At 41.8% G+C, this 15,072-nt stretch overlaps 2 protein-coding genes across 2 annotated transcripts; one reads left to right on the top strand and one right to left on the bottom strand.

Annotated features, from left to right (window-relative positions):
• Positions 1-2,953: 2,953 nt before the first annotated feature.
• On the top strand, positions 2,954-8,354 carry mief1 (mitochondrial elongation factor 1). The gene is made up of 5 exons (XM_080044768.1): positions 2,954-3,037; positions 3,556-3,709; positions 3,850-4,030; positions 4,810-5,081; positions 5,177-8,354. Exons 2-5 carry the CDS (start codon positions 3,563-3,565, stop codon positions 6,014-6,016), a joined length of 1,440 nt encoding a protein of 479 aa, XP_079900894.1. The 5' UTR covers positions 2,954-3,037; positions 3,556-3,562; the 3' UTR covers positions 6,017-8,354.
• A 142-nt stretch (positions 8,355-8,496) lies between these two features.
• On the bottom strand, positions 8,497-13,259 carry napsa (napsin A aspartic peptidase). Its single transcript, XM_080044337.1, has 9 exons — positions 13,084-13,259; positions 12,570-12,723; positions 11,581-11,704; positions 11,000-11,118; positions 10,657-10,856; positions 10,285-10,407; positions 9,794-9,938; positions 9,562-9,660; positions 8,497-9,122 (listed from the first exon to the last, which is right to left on the bottom strand). The coding sequence occupies exons 1-9, from the start codon at positions 13,149-13,151 to the stop codon at positions 8,961-8,963; spliced, it is 1,194 nt and encodes a 397-aa protein (XP_079900463.1). The 5' UTR covers positions 13,152-13,259; the 3' UTR covers positions 8,497-8,960.
• Between the last annotated feature and the right edge of the window lie 1,813 nt (positions 13,260-15,072).

Below are 15,072 nucleotides of genomic sequence, written 5' to 3'. Positions count from 1 at the left end.
GTCTCCAAATTATTTGTTCACACACAATTTCTCAGATTTAGCCTCTTAATTTTCCTCTCAAAGTGCACCAGATTCATGCATTTCACTTTAAAAAGGTTAAAAAAAAATCTCCCGGGGGGGGGCATACCCCCGGACCCTCCTAGGAGGGTCTGAATCTCGGCTGTCTAATATTTTCACACAGCTGCACAGTGGAGGCACTAGTGGAAAACACTGGGTGTGTGAATGATATTTAACAAAGATCTATAGTTTCAGCAGCGCTAACATTGGAGAGGGGCCCCCTAATCATATTTCGCTTAGGGGCCCCTGAAGGCTTGGGCCGGCTCTGATTTAAAAAGCCAACCCCCTCAAAATCGTGTTTTTTTCTGATCTCCATTGGTTTAACTTTTCAACTTGCTGCAGTGATTTACTGAATGTATCACTGCTGGGTTTGATTACACATACAAGTTACAATAAAGCACACTCTTGAGCACACTCATAAGGGATGTTGGTGTGGTCAGAAGTAAAAACAGGCTTGAAATTTATGACAGTAAAATAATGTTCTTCACCTTTATGTTAAGTGACACTTTAACATCAGACCTGATTGACCAGTGTCAGTTTTTCACACGAGCACACTTGAGCAATGAGCAGTGTGGCTGAACTGTGCATTGATCTGCAACGTTGGGTGTTACTACTTAATGCATAACAGCACGTCAGTTGGTTTAATAGGGTTAGATCATGATTATGTTTTGAGGCACCTTAAAGGAAAATCTGTATCGGCATGTTTATTTAATGTTCTGGATTTGTCCGCACTAGCAAATCCTAGCAGACGGACAAACACGAAGAGACCGACTGACTATTTAACATGAACGTTAATTTACCACAAAAAAATAAATAAAAATGGTCAGAGAACTAAAGAAAATTGTTTAGCAGCAGCTGTTTAACCTTAGTGAAAGGCTTCCATTGTACCTGAAATGTAAGTTTTGGATGAAGTCGGTTCCTCTTTTCTATTAATCAAGACAACGAATAAAGTCCACCATGCAAAATCACAAGTATTTGTGGTATGTTACATAATTTTAAGTGTCTGGCCTAGGATTTGTATGTGGCCATTTGATACCAAATAAGTTGATGTGCTATATGATCCACTCAAATACATCAGAGTAGGCAACACTTTGAGTTAATATTTAAGCTTGATGGAGATTTGATTGACTATAGTATAAGAAGCAGTGGTTGAAGAACTTTTCATATCCTCAATATGGTTGGGCTTATTTTGACTGGATTGATAGATAGATAGATAGATAGATAGATAGATAGATAGATAGATAGATAGATAGATAGATAGATAGATAGATAGATAGATAGATAGATAGATAGATAGATAGATAGATAGATAGATAGACTATTCGTCCTAATCTACAGAAACACGTGCCTATTTCCACAAAATTTCCATTTCATGTTTAGTGACCACGTATTTCCCAGCAAATCCCAGGTGAGTTAAAATAGTTTATTAAGTTTAAGAAGAATATTATCAACCAATAGCTCCTTTTTCAGTTAACCAGGAATAGAAAAATTAATAGAAAAACAGCCTACACATTTTTCACCGGACATGGAGGGTGTGATACAACTGTGAAAAGCAACTAATATGTGATATGTCATTATAGCAATAAGCAGAAAGAGAGAGAGAGAGAGAGAGAGAGAGAGAGAGAGAGAGAGAGAGAGAGAGAGAGAGAGAGAGAGAGAGAGAGAGAGAGAGAGAGAGAGGAAAAAACAATAACCCGGATGTAATATGCCCGTAGTAGACTATTAGTTTCCGGTTGTCACTATCGAATCTGACCCCCGGCTCGAGCAGAGCACCGCCTCTGTCTGAAGACCAAACTATTTGCTCTTATTTCTGAAACGTAGGTAGGCTGGTGTTAATTTTCTTTGTTGCTTTATATTTTTCTGCCCAATATGTCCTCTGCCTTTTTTTTGTGAATAATTCTGGCTGAAGGAAAGGTCAGAGCTCTCCTAGCCTGACAGCTAGTTAGCGTCTCAAGCTAACACGAGATGTGTGACTTTCAGTGGAGCCAGCCATTTTCCAAATACCAATTAACCTCGGTAGGGTGCATTGTATAAAATTCGATAGAGGCACTGGTCACGTAAAAGGCGTTGGAAATGGTGGTGTCGGTGAGCCATGATGTTTAGTGGTCAAAGGTGCGTGGTTGCTAAAGCTAGCTCACTCTATGTATGAGCTGACAGTGCACCTGAGAAGCAATAATATGTCTCAGTGGGAACTATGTGTTCCACACAACAGACACAATATAAACAAAGAAGCAACTCTCTGGCTTGTGATGGCGTTAAATGTATTTCCTACCATCTTCAAAGCAGATACAGAATGACCAGCCAACATTTGTTGCATAGGTCATGGCTTGCATAAATACTTAATGTTTACAAATCAGAACAAACGGAAGGGCAGAAACTTTTTCTTGGCAGCAGACAGCCTCTTTTATTGATTCTAAGTGCAATCCAATATACAGTTTTGATAAATGAATCCCTAAATCAACACAATCGTGTCCTCTCTCAACCGATTCGCTCTGACTAGAACGCTACTTTCACTCATTCTTCCACCTCCTTGACCATGACCAGAATACCATTTTCCCAAGATGTGTTTTCGAATAATCATTTTGCAGTGTCACCTGAAAAGCTTGCTCATTCACAAAATGACACAACTTAACGTCATCCCCTTTTATCTCTTTCCTCTTCCCCAGGGAGTCCCTCCCCCTCTCCATGCGTGGTCCCTAATGGGCGGCTGGTCACGCAGTGCCGTGCTGGGGCTCTACCGGGCGCTGCTCCGCGCAGGGCGTCACCTTCAGTACACCGACCGCAATTACTATCGCCGCGCTGTGGCCCGCGAGTTTCGCCGCTGCCAAGCCCTGACCATACCTGAAGCTAAGGAGGACGCGCTGAAGAGGGGCCAGTTCTTCCTCACCAGCCGATTGGGTGGGCTTATGTAGGGGAGGGGCAAGGGGGTCACGGGCCATCTGGTGGTGGGTTAGAGGTCACCCGGAGGTGTATCTCCCAGGTGGGTTTACAAAAAGGAAAATGCTGTCTGATCTAAAACATTCCCTGCGTTCCGAATTGCATACTCTTTCTTTTTTCTATTCTACATACTACATCTGACAATAAAAATAATCTAGTTAGGATGCAGTATGCTACAATTGGGACATACTTTTACTTGTTTATTTCATCATTACATTGCGCCATGATCTTCTTGATATCCTAAATCTTTTTTCTACATACTAAATAGTAGAAAGTATGCGATTCGGAATGCAGGGATTCTTTTAGAGTGATCATGGTGGGCTATTTAGTGTTGTAGGATAGGGCAATCACATGTTTGGTGTTGTAACTCATTTATTTCACTTCTTTAATAGATGGTACCTCTTGATCATTGCTGATTGAAAATATGTGTACTCGGTGTGAAATATCGTCATACTCCAGAATCCTGTTGTTTTAGCCTCTTAGCTAAGCATCAGAGCAATGGAAACAGCCTTATTTGTGTCCCCTTGCCAGCTTCTAAGTCTTAATCTCCTCTGTTTTCAGTGGCAGGATGGCGGGGGTGAATGGAGACCGTAAAGGAAAGAAAGACGACAATGGGATTGGCACAGCCATTGACTTCATGCTCTCCAATGCCAAGCTTGTGCTGGGTGTGGGCGGAGCAGCCATGCTTGGGATTGCAACACTAGCTGTCAAAAGAGTGAGTGAGAAGCTGTTTATCCCCAACTTTTCATTTTCTCCATACCTCTCTTTGCTCCTATGTGAGAAAGGAGGGTAAAAAAAGGATTATTAATTATTCAAGCATCCGTACGTATGTGAACACGATTCTGTGTTGTGCAGATGTATGACCGTGCCCTAAGTGCTCCTACCAGCCCCACCAAGCTGGAGCAGGGAGGACAGAGAAGCTGGGAGGAGCCCGCCTGGATGGGTTCGTCCCCACGGGTACTGAACCACGACATGAAGTCCACAGTGAGCAGGTCACTGCAGACTCTGCCCACTTCCTCCCATGCTTTTGAACCAGGTGAGGGAAAATAAAGCGTCCTTTAAAAGCACGTCGAGTGTCTTTTTCATGCTATGTCATACAGTATTTTCCAGTTAAATTTGTGGTTAAGACTTACAGCCAGCTGTTATTTTATCCATTTACAGACACCCTATTTGGAGGAATCTTGCTCTTCCTTTACAGTGGGTGTTGGCACTCTATAGTGCTGTAGTTAATCAGCCAGCTGTTTAAAGGAATAGTAGAATGTTTTTTTATTCTTAGCTTGTTGCCTAATTTTTTGGGTTCAAGGCAAGGGGACAGTAAAAATGTTTTCATTATGCGTGCATTTTTGAAGACATGGGCAAGGGCCATTCATGGCTAGTTAGCTTAGCTCACATACTCGTAGTCATCAGGAAGTCAAAAGATCAACTTCATCTACACCATCACTTAATGCTCCTGTGTGCTTGTTGGGACCAATTATCAATTAGTGAAGTTTGCTCATATCTAGAGCATCTAAGGTATGGTTTCTGTCACCTTATCTTGAACCCCAGAGTGAGGCAACAACCTGAAAACAAAACATTTTAAAGTTTTACATTTGTTAGTTAGTTTCATACAAGTTAGTCGAACCCCCTTGTGTATTTGTTTTTTAGATTCTAATATTTTGAGACCAGACCCATGCCTTTCCCATCCCTTTCAACACATCTAGTGCCTCCCCTTTTAAAAGTCATTATCTTAAATGGTGGAAGAGGCAAGATTCCCAAAGCTTTTTGCCAAAATGCGTTTCATAACTCTAACTTTTAAACCGTCTTTAATCTCCTCAGACTGTCTGCGGAGGGCAGTGGGTCGAGCTGCTGTGGGAGGCAGTGGTGCCACTCAGTCGGACCTGCAGCGGGCTCGAATGCGTCTGTCCCTGCAGGAACATCTGTGGGACTTCTACCAAAACAACGTCAACATCCCCGCCGAGGAGCAGGCTCTGGCTCGCAGGGCAGCGCTGGACATCTGTGCTGAACTCCGAGTCTTCCTTCACGCCAAACTACCTGACATGCCGCTCAGAGAGATGTACCTGAGTGGCAGTCTGTATGACGAGCTGCAGGTAAGAACATGCATGTGGACCTAGTTTCAGACGAGGTTGTAGCAAATACAGATAAACACAGCTGTTATCTGCCCCCCACACACTCCATCTTCTAGGTGGTGACTGCTGACCACGCCCAGCTCATGGTGCCACTTATCTTAGAGAAGAACCTTTGGTCGTCCGTCCCCGGGGAGGACACCATCATGAACGTCCCTGGCTTCTGGCTCATCCGCAGGGAGAACTTGGAGTATTTCCCCCGGAACAGCAGCTACTGGGACCGCTGCATGGTCGGAGGTTACCTCTCCCCAAAATCGGTCCTGGAGGTCTTTGACAAGCTGGTGGCCGGCTCCATCAACTGGCCGGCTATAGGAAGCGTCCTGGACTACATCATCCGTCCTGTGGTTCCCTCAGAAACACTGACCCTGGAGGTGCAGTATGAGATGGACCGGAAGCTGTATGTGGACTTCCTACCGTTGCTTGTGATGGAGGATGGAACCTCGCTGATCGCCAAACCGCACCGACTAGCTGCCGAGCGCCACGAAAACCTGTGGCGGCAGAGCTTCCGCGTGGCTGAAACGGCACGACTACGGGCCCTTGATCAGGAGGACGGAGGCTGCCGCTGCACCTGCCTAAAGGTGGCCAAAGCCATGTGCAAGCTTAACCCCGCTCTCCACCGGCTCAATGCCAGCCAGCTCACCAACGCCATCTTGCTGCTGTGCGAGAAAGAAGGCGACTGGACCCAGGAAGCGCTGGCCGACCGCTTCCTCCAGCTGCTACGGGCGCTAGTGGGACACCTAGAGGCCGGGAGGCTGCCGTGTGCGCTCTACCCTATAGTGAACTTGTTCTGTGAGCTGACGCCACAGGAAGTGGATGAGCTGGGCTATACGCTCTACTGTGCCCTCTCAGATCCTGAGGGCTTGCTGAGAACTGCTGTGGAAGAGCCCACGCATCCCTGAGGAGCTCTTAAAATCAACGTTGATATGCATCAACGCAGCACTGAAATGTCAACCACTGGTTTTTGGGCAATCTTGACCTCGAGCCACAGGGGAAGGTTCCTGGTGGGAAGAAACTGCATGGGATCATCAAGCCTATTCTTCATTCTTAAATGTGTCTTCACAAACATAATGTGATAAACACAGTAGCAGTTAATCTGTGACAGTCTTGACATGGAAGTTATATGTGGTGATTACGAAAATAAAATTTTAAGAATAAAGTGAAGGCCCACCAGAGTTCATGGCTCTCACTAAAGCCATTGTATTAATAAAGTTAAAGAGTAGACATGCTGACGGGCCCAATGCATTTGTTCATCTGTATCAAATCATTTTAACAGGTTGAGGGAGTTTTAGGACGGGCGTGTCTGATGCAGTTAAATGTAGCTGTTGTCTGTTTTGGGATGGGTCCATGCCAATGGGAAGGGATCGAATGTAATTTCAAAGGTATGTTTGCCAACCCCAAAGCTAATAAATAGTTGATCAGCCTGAAGGACTCAACATTCTTAAATTGTATATTATTGAATACAGTTAGTGTTTAGACAGAGCATAGTTTGAACTCTTAAGGTTTACTGAGAACTTCATTAATACAGTGGCTGATGTTTCCAGGGATCTGTAAAAAAAAAAAAAAAAAAAAAGAAATGGGATGGGATGGGATGTGATTTGGATGTCTGCAGCCTGCATGTGTTAACTCTTAAAAGGTGGATATCATGACCATTCTGCTATGAATCTGACAAATGTAAACATGCATCCACAAATGATATATACTATCGTTCATGGAAACGTTTCTGATTTGTGTAATTTGATAAATACACCATTATTTAATTCACTTATTTAAGCGGTATCCAAAATTGTTTCCATGTGACTTTGTCTAATACAGAGCTGCTCTTTGTTGGTCATGAAAATTAGCTTTTCTTCTCCAGACTCACATGTAGCGATGGGACACGTCTGATAAGCTTTAAATATATTTTCGGTCACGGGTTATTTTTGCACTTTGAGTGTCGAAAGGCATCCTGAAATTTCTTTAGTACATTGGTTTTTTGCTTTAATCTCTAGTGGAATCGTCTTTGATCGTTACCATCAATATCGACTGTTTTCATTATGGGATGAATACACTGGCTTGATCTGGGTCTGTATGTTTGTATCAATAGATAACCTTCATCTACTGTCTGCATGTTGAGAAGTCCATTACCCTTAACAAAACATGGTACTACTAACTTGCAGGAGAAAGTTTTTTTTTGTGTATTTGGAGAATCATCCTAAGTATTAACTTTATTCCTGGCCCGATTTGCAGTTAAAAAGCATTGAGCCTGTAACCGCTGTAGTTCGGTATTTGTGCATCCGTGTGCACAACATTACATTTCCACATTAAACTCTTGATTAACTTATAGGTGCAACCTGGCTCAGTCTGTCTAAAGAGTAAGTAGCCAGACACAGATTAGTGCAGTATGGTGTACAGCAAGTGTTTGGCACCAACCGAACAACATGTAGTGACCATGACTATTAGCAGGCTGCTTCTGCCCCATCAGGTAAACATGTATTTATAGATTACAAGGGTTTATCCATTGATCCTCAATTATATCAAAGCAGCTTGGACAGTTGATGTTAGATTAGGCTGCTACTAAGTGCAGCTTGTCACTATACCTTCATTGCGGGGGACAGTAGGAGTCACTACAACAATAGCTGCCTAAGTGTAGAGCAATGTCTCTAAATGACTTCTCAAAATAATCTTGTGGCTGCTTTTTGTTCACTTTTAGCCTTAGATTGAAAAAAAAATGCAGTGATATGGAGCAAGTGTCCCCTTTGACTGTATAGAGTACGACATGAAAGAGGATGTGGATTGTTTAGAGTTCAGTTGTGCATTCAGTTAATCATCCGGATGATGGAGATGCAGCTGAATATTTTTGTATTTATTGTACATTTGTAACCAAAAAAAATACAGGATATTTATTTCTATTGATTCCACATGTGAAGTAACTTATTGTGAATCTTAAGTGCTTTGTTTTGGATGTCCCTATACAAAGAAAAAAATATCCACAGTAGACCTTATTGTGCATATAAAGCATCTTCCTTTGCAGACCTAGGTTATGCTACAAATGACTACTGTTCTGATAGGAGTCACTGTGCCACATTTGTAATTTGTAATGTTATTGTAAAAACCCAAAGTAGATGACTTCCTCTACATTGTGGAGAGCATACTGGCCATATGCTGCTGCATGCTGTGTATCATCCCCCCAAGCTTTTTTCTTTTTTTTAAGTTCAGCTCTGGAGTTGAATGGTGCAGCACTTTGTTTACTTCATTAAATGTTACAAATTACATCACATTTGTTCATGACTGATTCTTTTCCAAGGTTACAATAAGTTTGAAATATTTTGATGTTACACACTCCTTTGTAGCTTACCAATTAAAAAAAAAAAAAAAAAAAAACGTTGACAGGACATTTATTCAAGATTTTATTCACTGAGTTTTGTTATACATTTACATAGGCATGTTAAAAGAATCATCCAAAAAAACCTTCAGTGTACGTACAAAAGCAGCCCCAGTTATTTAAGCGGCATTGGAGACTGGGAATGTGGTTCAGTTGCTAGGAATGAAACAAGTACATCAAAATTTAAGTTGCCCCTAGAGAATCTAAATTACAAGAAAAATACAAAGATCAAGATCGTTGTCTCAAAAAGCAGCTTCAAAGACAAGTACATGAAAAAGAGTGTGGCAGTCCCTTTGTTCAGTGGCAGAACCCATATTTACTCTTTACTAGATATGTGGAAGCTGCTATTAATGTAGCATTGTACTTGCTCATCAGAAACCAGCTTCTCATGTAAATGATAAAATACCATTAAATGCTTTTGATTGCTGCAAATCAAATGACACACTGTCAAATGTGACATGTTCCATACATTATTCACCAGACTACTTGGCAGGTGCAAAGCCCACACGATCAGCGTTCCTGTCAAACACAGTGTAGTACTTCCCAATGAATACGTCTCCTAGAATCCACAGGGGCCCGGCAGGAGGCGGGATATCCATGGCCATGAAGCCTGACAGACAGATCGATGAACCCATCTGAGACTCCTGCAACAAAAAGGGAGAATAACTCTTAGTTGCATGTCAAAGATAAGGTCAGACCTAAAGATAGTACTCGCATGCCCACTGAAAGTCATTAGTCTCTTTAAGATAAACCCTAACTTTCAAAAGATACTCCCTTGGTTTGGCCAAGTCAGCCTTCTGAAGCTTTATTGGCTTTAACTGAATCTTTAAATGCACATATGGATGGATAAGAGACTCAACTCTATTGGGAACTACAAGTGACTGTGTCCATAAGGAATAGTCAGGTTTTATATCGGATTTAATGCACCATTTTGACTACTAAGAGACACAACCATGTCACGTTACATGTAGGCCTACTTTTAATATCTTTGAAGGAATGGCATACTCCTTTTATATTAGTTTAAATAACTGGCTTTGACCAAACCAAAACTGAATGTCTTCCGTCGGACCCGGGTGCATCTACCTTCATAACATAATCCTCTCCCGTCAGATTAAACATCTTTCCTCCGATGTTGAAGGAGACGGCGGGGAGAGTTGGGATCTTCTTACAGTCAATTAGGTACTAGAAAGGAGGAGAGAGGTTTCAAAGCAGAGTCAGTGATGCAGCAGGAGATGTGCTGTGTTACAGTAAGTCTAGCTATAACCAGACCCATGGCATTAAGTGGAGGCCTTTGTTTAACATCAGTCCGCTCTACCTCTCCCATCAGCAGGGGCAGAGCTCCGATGGCTTTGTGCAGTGCTCTGACTTCCTCCACGGGTCCTACAATCAGGGACGTTCCAGTGTCAACAATCGCCTGGCAACTGGATTTGCAAAGAGTCAGCTGGTTGCCAACTTGAACTCTGTATGGCAGGGCAGAGAGACAAGGAGCATTGGTTAATCTCCAACACCTGCTTAGATATCGGCTATAATATTGACTGTACTGCTGCCTCTATGAACAAGCAAATGCTCATATCAACTATTCCAATCACCAATTTTAGATACAAACTTTTTATTAATTTCACCTGTGAGAATATTTAGTCAGGAAAGTTAGAAAGTTAGTCAGGGTTGACACTTTCTGTTCGGCATTTGTCTTGGACACAAGTCTTGAGTGTGTCCATGACAAATGCAGAACAGAAAGTGTGTAAACCCAGACCACACCTCTCCAGTTCCCTGTGATAATAGAACCACACAGAGGTTGTTCCTCACCCGTCCACCTGGACCTGCCAGTAGGCCTTTCGTGTGACATTGACATAGTGCATGTCTCCAGTGTAGTACTGGGGGTCTGTCCCACCCAGCATCAACTCTCCTCCTACTGCTGCTGTTGGGTCTCTTAAAAACAGATAGACAAAAACAGGAGTTGTTTTATTTAAAAAAAAAGTGCCAACTCCCTTCACAATAGGGAAAACACCTTGGTGACTGAATTGACAACTGGCAGTGGCTGTTAATTTGATATAGCAGTGAAAAACAAAGTCAAGACCAAGTTAGAAAAACCCAGAAGGTAGCAGTTGTCAAGCTGGTTGATTAGAATGTCATTGTTTATACCTGTTTAAAGAATACATTCTTCTATCAGAAACCCACCTGCTTATATAGAAAGAGAAAATGTTCTGGGGCAGCAGCTTGGCAGCCATGGCCGTGTCAAACACCGGGGTGACATTAGCTACGGATATGGAGGGGTAAGCCATGCCCAAGACCCCGTCGAAACGTGCCACTGCAAATGTGATGCCAGGCTGCTTCACCGCTTCGCCAAACTGCTGGCCGGGAATAGGCAGAGCTGCAACCTGCGAGCCCATGGAAAGGAGAGAGAGACACCCGTACAGAATAGAAAGCACGAGGCATTTTAATTAAATGATCGGGAAGGCATGACCACCAAATACCGAGGAATGTAGTGCAACACAGAAAGGGCTGTGTGTGAAAAACGCACAGAGACTGTGTCCTCGCTGATGAAGCCGGACAAGCTGCCTCTGCCGTACCGGATGGAGAACTGGGTGCCATTCTGAACGTATGTGCTTGACTTCTTTGAGTTGTAGCGATGATGAAGCCCTAATGAGAGAATATGGTCAATCACAATGGAAGTTTGCAGGTTTAATTGACTTGTCAAAATGTTAACAATAATACATCCTTAAAAAAGGGTTTTTGACATAAAGCAAGGGCCAGGAGAGGGATTGGCCATCCCTTATACCCCACTTAGGGTTAGGGTACCATTGTCTCATAATCAGTCAATGGCTGTAAACAATTTAGATTGATAAATCACAGCTAATAAATATTCTTTAATATTAGATTAAAGAATAATATTATATTGAAAGATCTTTATCCGACACTCATTTATTACAATGAGTAAACACTGTTAATTATGGCAGAGAATTAGGGCTTTTCAAAATGCTAGGCTTTGGTAGTCTGTACTAGTGGATAAACGCAGTAAGCACTTTCCAGGAAGTAGATAACACCAATATAACAGTGTGTTGAGTGAGTCACTTCAGCAAAAAAAAAAAGAGCTAAACTTACAGCAGGCCACGTCGAGGAAAGAGCAGTGAATAGATGGGACCCAGAGGTTAGAGGAGCCGGTGTCAAACAGCACAGTGAAGTCCTGTGGGGGAGTTCCAATGCTGATCAACCCATAGTACTGGGCCTGAGGAAAGATTGAACATTAAAAAGGTGCAGTGTGAAGATAAGGTGTATTTTAGTGGTGATAAATCTAGATTGCAATTCTCCGTTTCTACCACAACGGTTCTGAGAATGTACAGATGCTACAGTGGCCTTCAAGTACAAGAAGCTAGATACTAAATGTGATGGTGTCATCCACCACTGCCTCAAGTTTCTCGACCATAGCAAGTGATGATGAGGTGAAGATACATTTAGTTATTTATCATCATACTCAGTCATTCTTCTGGTCTTCCAACAAGTACATTTTTGGTGGACCCCCAAACATGCATGTCCCTATAGTTTGATCTGTGCTACTGTAGAAACATGGCGGTGTAACATGGCAGCCTATGTAGATATAAAACGCTCATTCTTAAGTTTTAAAAATAACACTTTTTTGTATTGTGATTATACATTTATTAAAGCAGTTATGAATATTATATTCCATTTCTACTCAGTCTGTTCTGAAAGACACCAATTACCTTTACACACTGTGCCTTTTAATCTTTTTAATACCATGTCAACTTAAGATGCTCTGAAGAACTTTCAGTTTGTGCTATTTCTTGATCCCTCTTTGGACAAAAGCAGTGTTTTTACTACACCAGCTGTTACTGGATGATCATACCCATGACAAAGGCATAAAGAAAAACTATAAAAATACCATTCTTTGCACTGATGGTCTCGTTTACTGTTACATGTGATTTGTGATCATCAGGGGGAAATAAATAGAAATATTTGAAAGTTCATAGAAGCACCTTTAACATATTTTATTTTACTAGTTTGTGCTGACATCGTTGGGGAGAGCTGCAATCTGTGTTAAACTTTTACTGAAAGTGCACTGCAGGCCAACATACATCCATAAAGTTGGTCAGCCTTTCCACGGGCACTTGAGGGGAGGGAGAGCTGTCCGGTGCCCCGGTGCTCGTCGCTAAAGCCCGCAGCTCCTCCAGAGACATCCCATTGTCGCTCATCAGGCGGCGGAGGCTTCTGGTTTTATGAAGGGGAACTCTGAAATGAGGTACCATCGAATTAGGCGTCACAAGCACAACTGTGCGCGTGCGTAAAGTGCAAGGATGCTTCCTGACAGCGCTCGCACTTCATGCAGACTTCGTAACCGTTCGAGCTGAACAAAGTGCGTTGGTAGGTAAATTAAATTAGAAAACGCACATTAATTGGACACACGTGGGGATAATTACGACTATAGCCTATGAGAGAACAAGGAAGTAAACACAAACACGCGCGTCCATATACACCTGCATACAATAACGCATAAGTCTACTTGTCCATTGCTTTTAAGTGATATAGGCAGAAATGTAACGTTATTTCGCTCTAGTTACCAAAAACATGAGCTGACAAAACAGTATTTACCTGATAATGGCGGCGCTTTGAGCTATCAGCAGCACCCCGAGGATATACCATATCTTCAGCCTTGTCATTTCTGCCCGCAGGGAAATAACAAACACTTTTATATTGTTTCCGCAACTTACAAGCGCTCAAACACAGACAAATATTTCAAGTGGCGCAGAGGGATAAATGGAAGCGTTTCGGCAATATCCGCATTTACTCGGTTTTCCCCGCACTGGGGCTCTGTGATTGGAGGAAAATAATCAGTGAGGTATTCTGATTGGTAGAAGAGGATGGCCGTCACCCACTAATATAAACCGTCGCACTGGGTCTGATAACTGTCACGAGTGTAACTGTGACTTAAATTAATTATTATAGGGCAAATACTACTTCATCGTGCAGATGTTTGTCAAGTCTAGCATTTCATACAGTATAATAGAAATATGCTTGCTTTTAGTTCTTGTTTTGTTTGTTGCATTTCTCGCCATTATTTGACAGATAATGTTGTTATGACACATTCTAAGATTACTGTAGTGTATTATGTTACTATACATTTTATATTAAGGTCTACTGCTACAGAGGAGACAAAGACAGTTAGCCTCATCTGGCAGGGGGCAAAGTCAGGGATGTCAGCTGCTTGAGTGAGGAAACCCTCAAGGCTGACCTGTAGATCATTCAAATTTCACACAAAGGTGACTGTCTTGTGAGTTAATCAAAGACAGTCTGGCTAAGAGTTAACAGTAGTTTATTGACCCTGGCCATCATCATCATCATCATCATCATCAGCATTGTCTTAAAAGTTGCTGAATCAGACTTCTTGGCCAACGTGACATATCGACTCTAGGTGATGACTAAACTCAGGATGTCCTCTGGGGGCCAGAGGTTGCCCTCTGACCATTAGGGTGGAGCTGGTTAGGGTTAAAAGCAGCCACAATTCTGGAAAAAGTCAGGTCTCAAACTAAGGAACTCTTCATAGCTTTTTGTTTTGTGTAGGTACCTCTATTAGTTTATTTGGCTACAAACACTTTAAATTCTTATTGGCTTCGTTTTGACTGCAGGATGAGTTTTGTTGTTTGAATAAAAAAGAATTGTTCCTGAGACCTCCTCATCTGCCTCAAACTGCGTCTTCTTTCATCAACCCACCACCAACGCCGTTTTTCTGAGTAAAGGCCGGAGAATATACTGCAAATACTTTCTTAATACAAAAACAATATATATTCATAGACTAAATCCTAAAAATAAGTAAGTTCAGCATTTCTTTGGCCTATAGCTTTTCTGATTAAATGTAGCCTACCTATACAATGATGTCACCCCCTCATCTAACAAATACAAATTAAAGGGGTTCTTCTGGTTTAGAATTGCAATTCAATTATAGGCATACCAGTCCCCCAATTCTTACAGTCAATTAGGGTAGAATATGCTTACATTTATTCAGGCTATTATTTTGAAGTTTTGTCTTATATTTTCAAACATAAGACAGTTCCTCCAGGTTCAAGTCTGGCATGTCATACCTCATATTTTCTCCCTTATTTCAGAGCCACAAAATAACTTTAACCTCTATTTTCAACCCTAACCAGTGACAAAAAGATAGATCTTAATCTGTACAAATGTTTTCCCTTAAAGGAGTAAAGGGAATTGCCGTTTTCGGAACAGACCTGGTAGAATTAGAAAGGATTTGAATACAATATGTAAATATTCACTATTTTTCAATTGGTTTATAATTGCTTGAAAATAAAAGTTGTTGTTTATTTTATTACCTTAGACATTTGAGTTTTATCTTTACATAGTTGTGGGGCTCCAGCAGTAGCACAGAAGACTTGAGGCAATGGTATAATGCCATCTTTAGTAATTAGCTTAGAACTTTCTCCACTAGATGATGCCAAAATTCATGTTATTACACAACACACACTCAGCACCTTTGAAAGCAGATCAAAATCTTTGGGAAATATCCGTATTTGCTTCCTTGAGAGTTACATAAGAAGATTGATACTAAGTTCTCATATATGTTTGTTT

Source organism: Ammodytes marinus (assembly GCF_949987685.1).
Source record: "Ammodytes marinus genome assembly, chromosome: 16".
In the NCBI taxonomy this organism is placed as follows: Eukaryota; Metazoa; Chordata; class Actinopteri; order Uranoscopiformes; family Ammodytidae; genus Ammodytes; species Ammodytes marinus.
Note: the sequence above shows the minus strand (reverse complement) of the source record. Positions and strands in the feature narration are given on the sequence as shown.

What these genes read in the sequence shown, in the direction of transcription:
- napsa (XM_080044337.1), bottom strand. Translation starts at nt 13,151, where the DNA reads ATGACAAGGCTGAAGATATGGTATATCCTCGGGGTGCTGCTGATAGCT. An exon ending in CAAAGCGCCGCCATTATCAG is followed by an intron (nt 12,724 to 13,083) that starts GTAAATACTGTT and finishes ACCTCATTTCAG; the next exon opens with AGTTCCCCTTCATAAAACCA. An exon ending in GAGAGGATTATGTTATGAAG is followed by an intron (nt 9,123 to 9,561) that starts GTAGATGCACCC and finishes TTTTTGTTGCAG; the next exon opens with GAGTCTCAGATGGGTTCATC.
- mief1 (XM_080044768.1), top strand. Translation starts at nt 3,563, where the DNA reads ATGGCGGGGGTGAATGGAGACCGTAAAGGAAAGAAAGACGACAATGGG. An exon ending in CAACACTAGCTGTCAAAAGA is followed by an intron (nt 3,710 to 3,849) that starts GTGAGTGAGAAG and finishes TGTGTTGTGCAG; the next exon opens with ATGTATGACCGTGCCCTAAG. An exon ending in GTCTGTATGACGAGCTGCAG is followed by an intron (nt 5,082 to 5,176) that starts GTAAGAACATGC and finishes TCCATCTTCTAG; the next exon opens with GTGGTGACTGCTGACCACGC.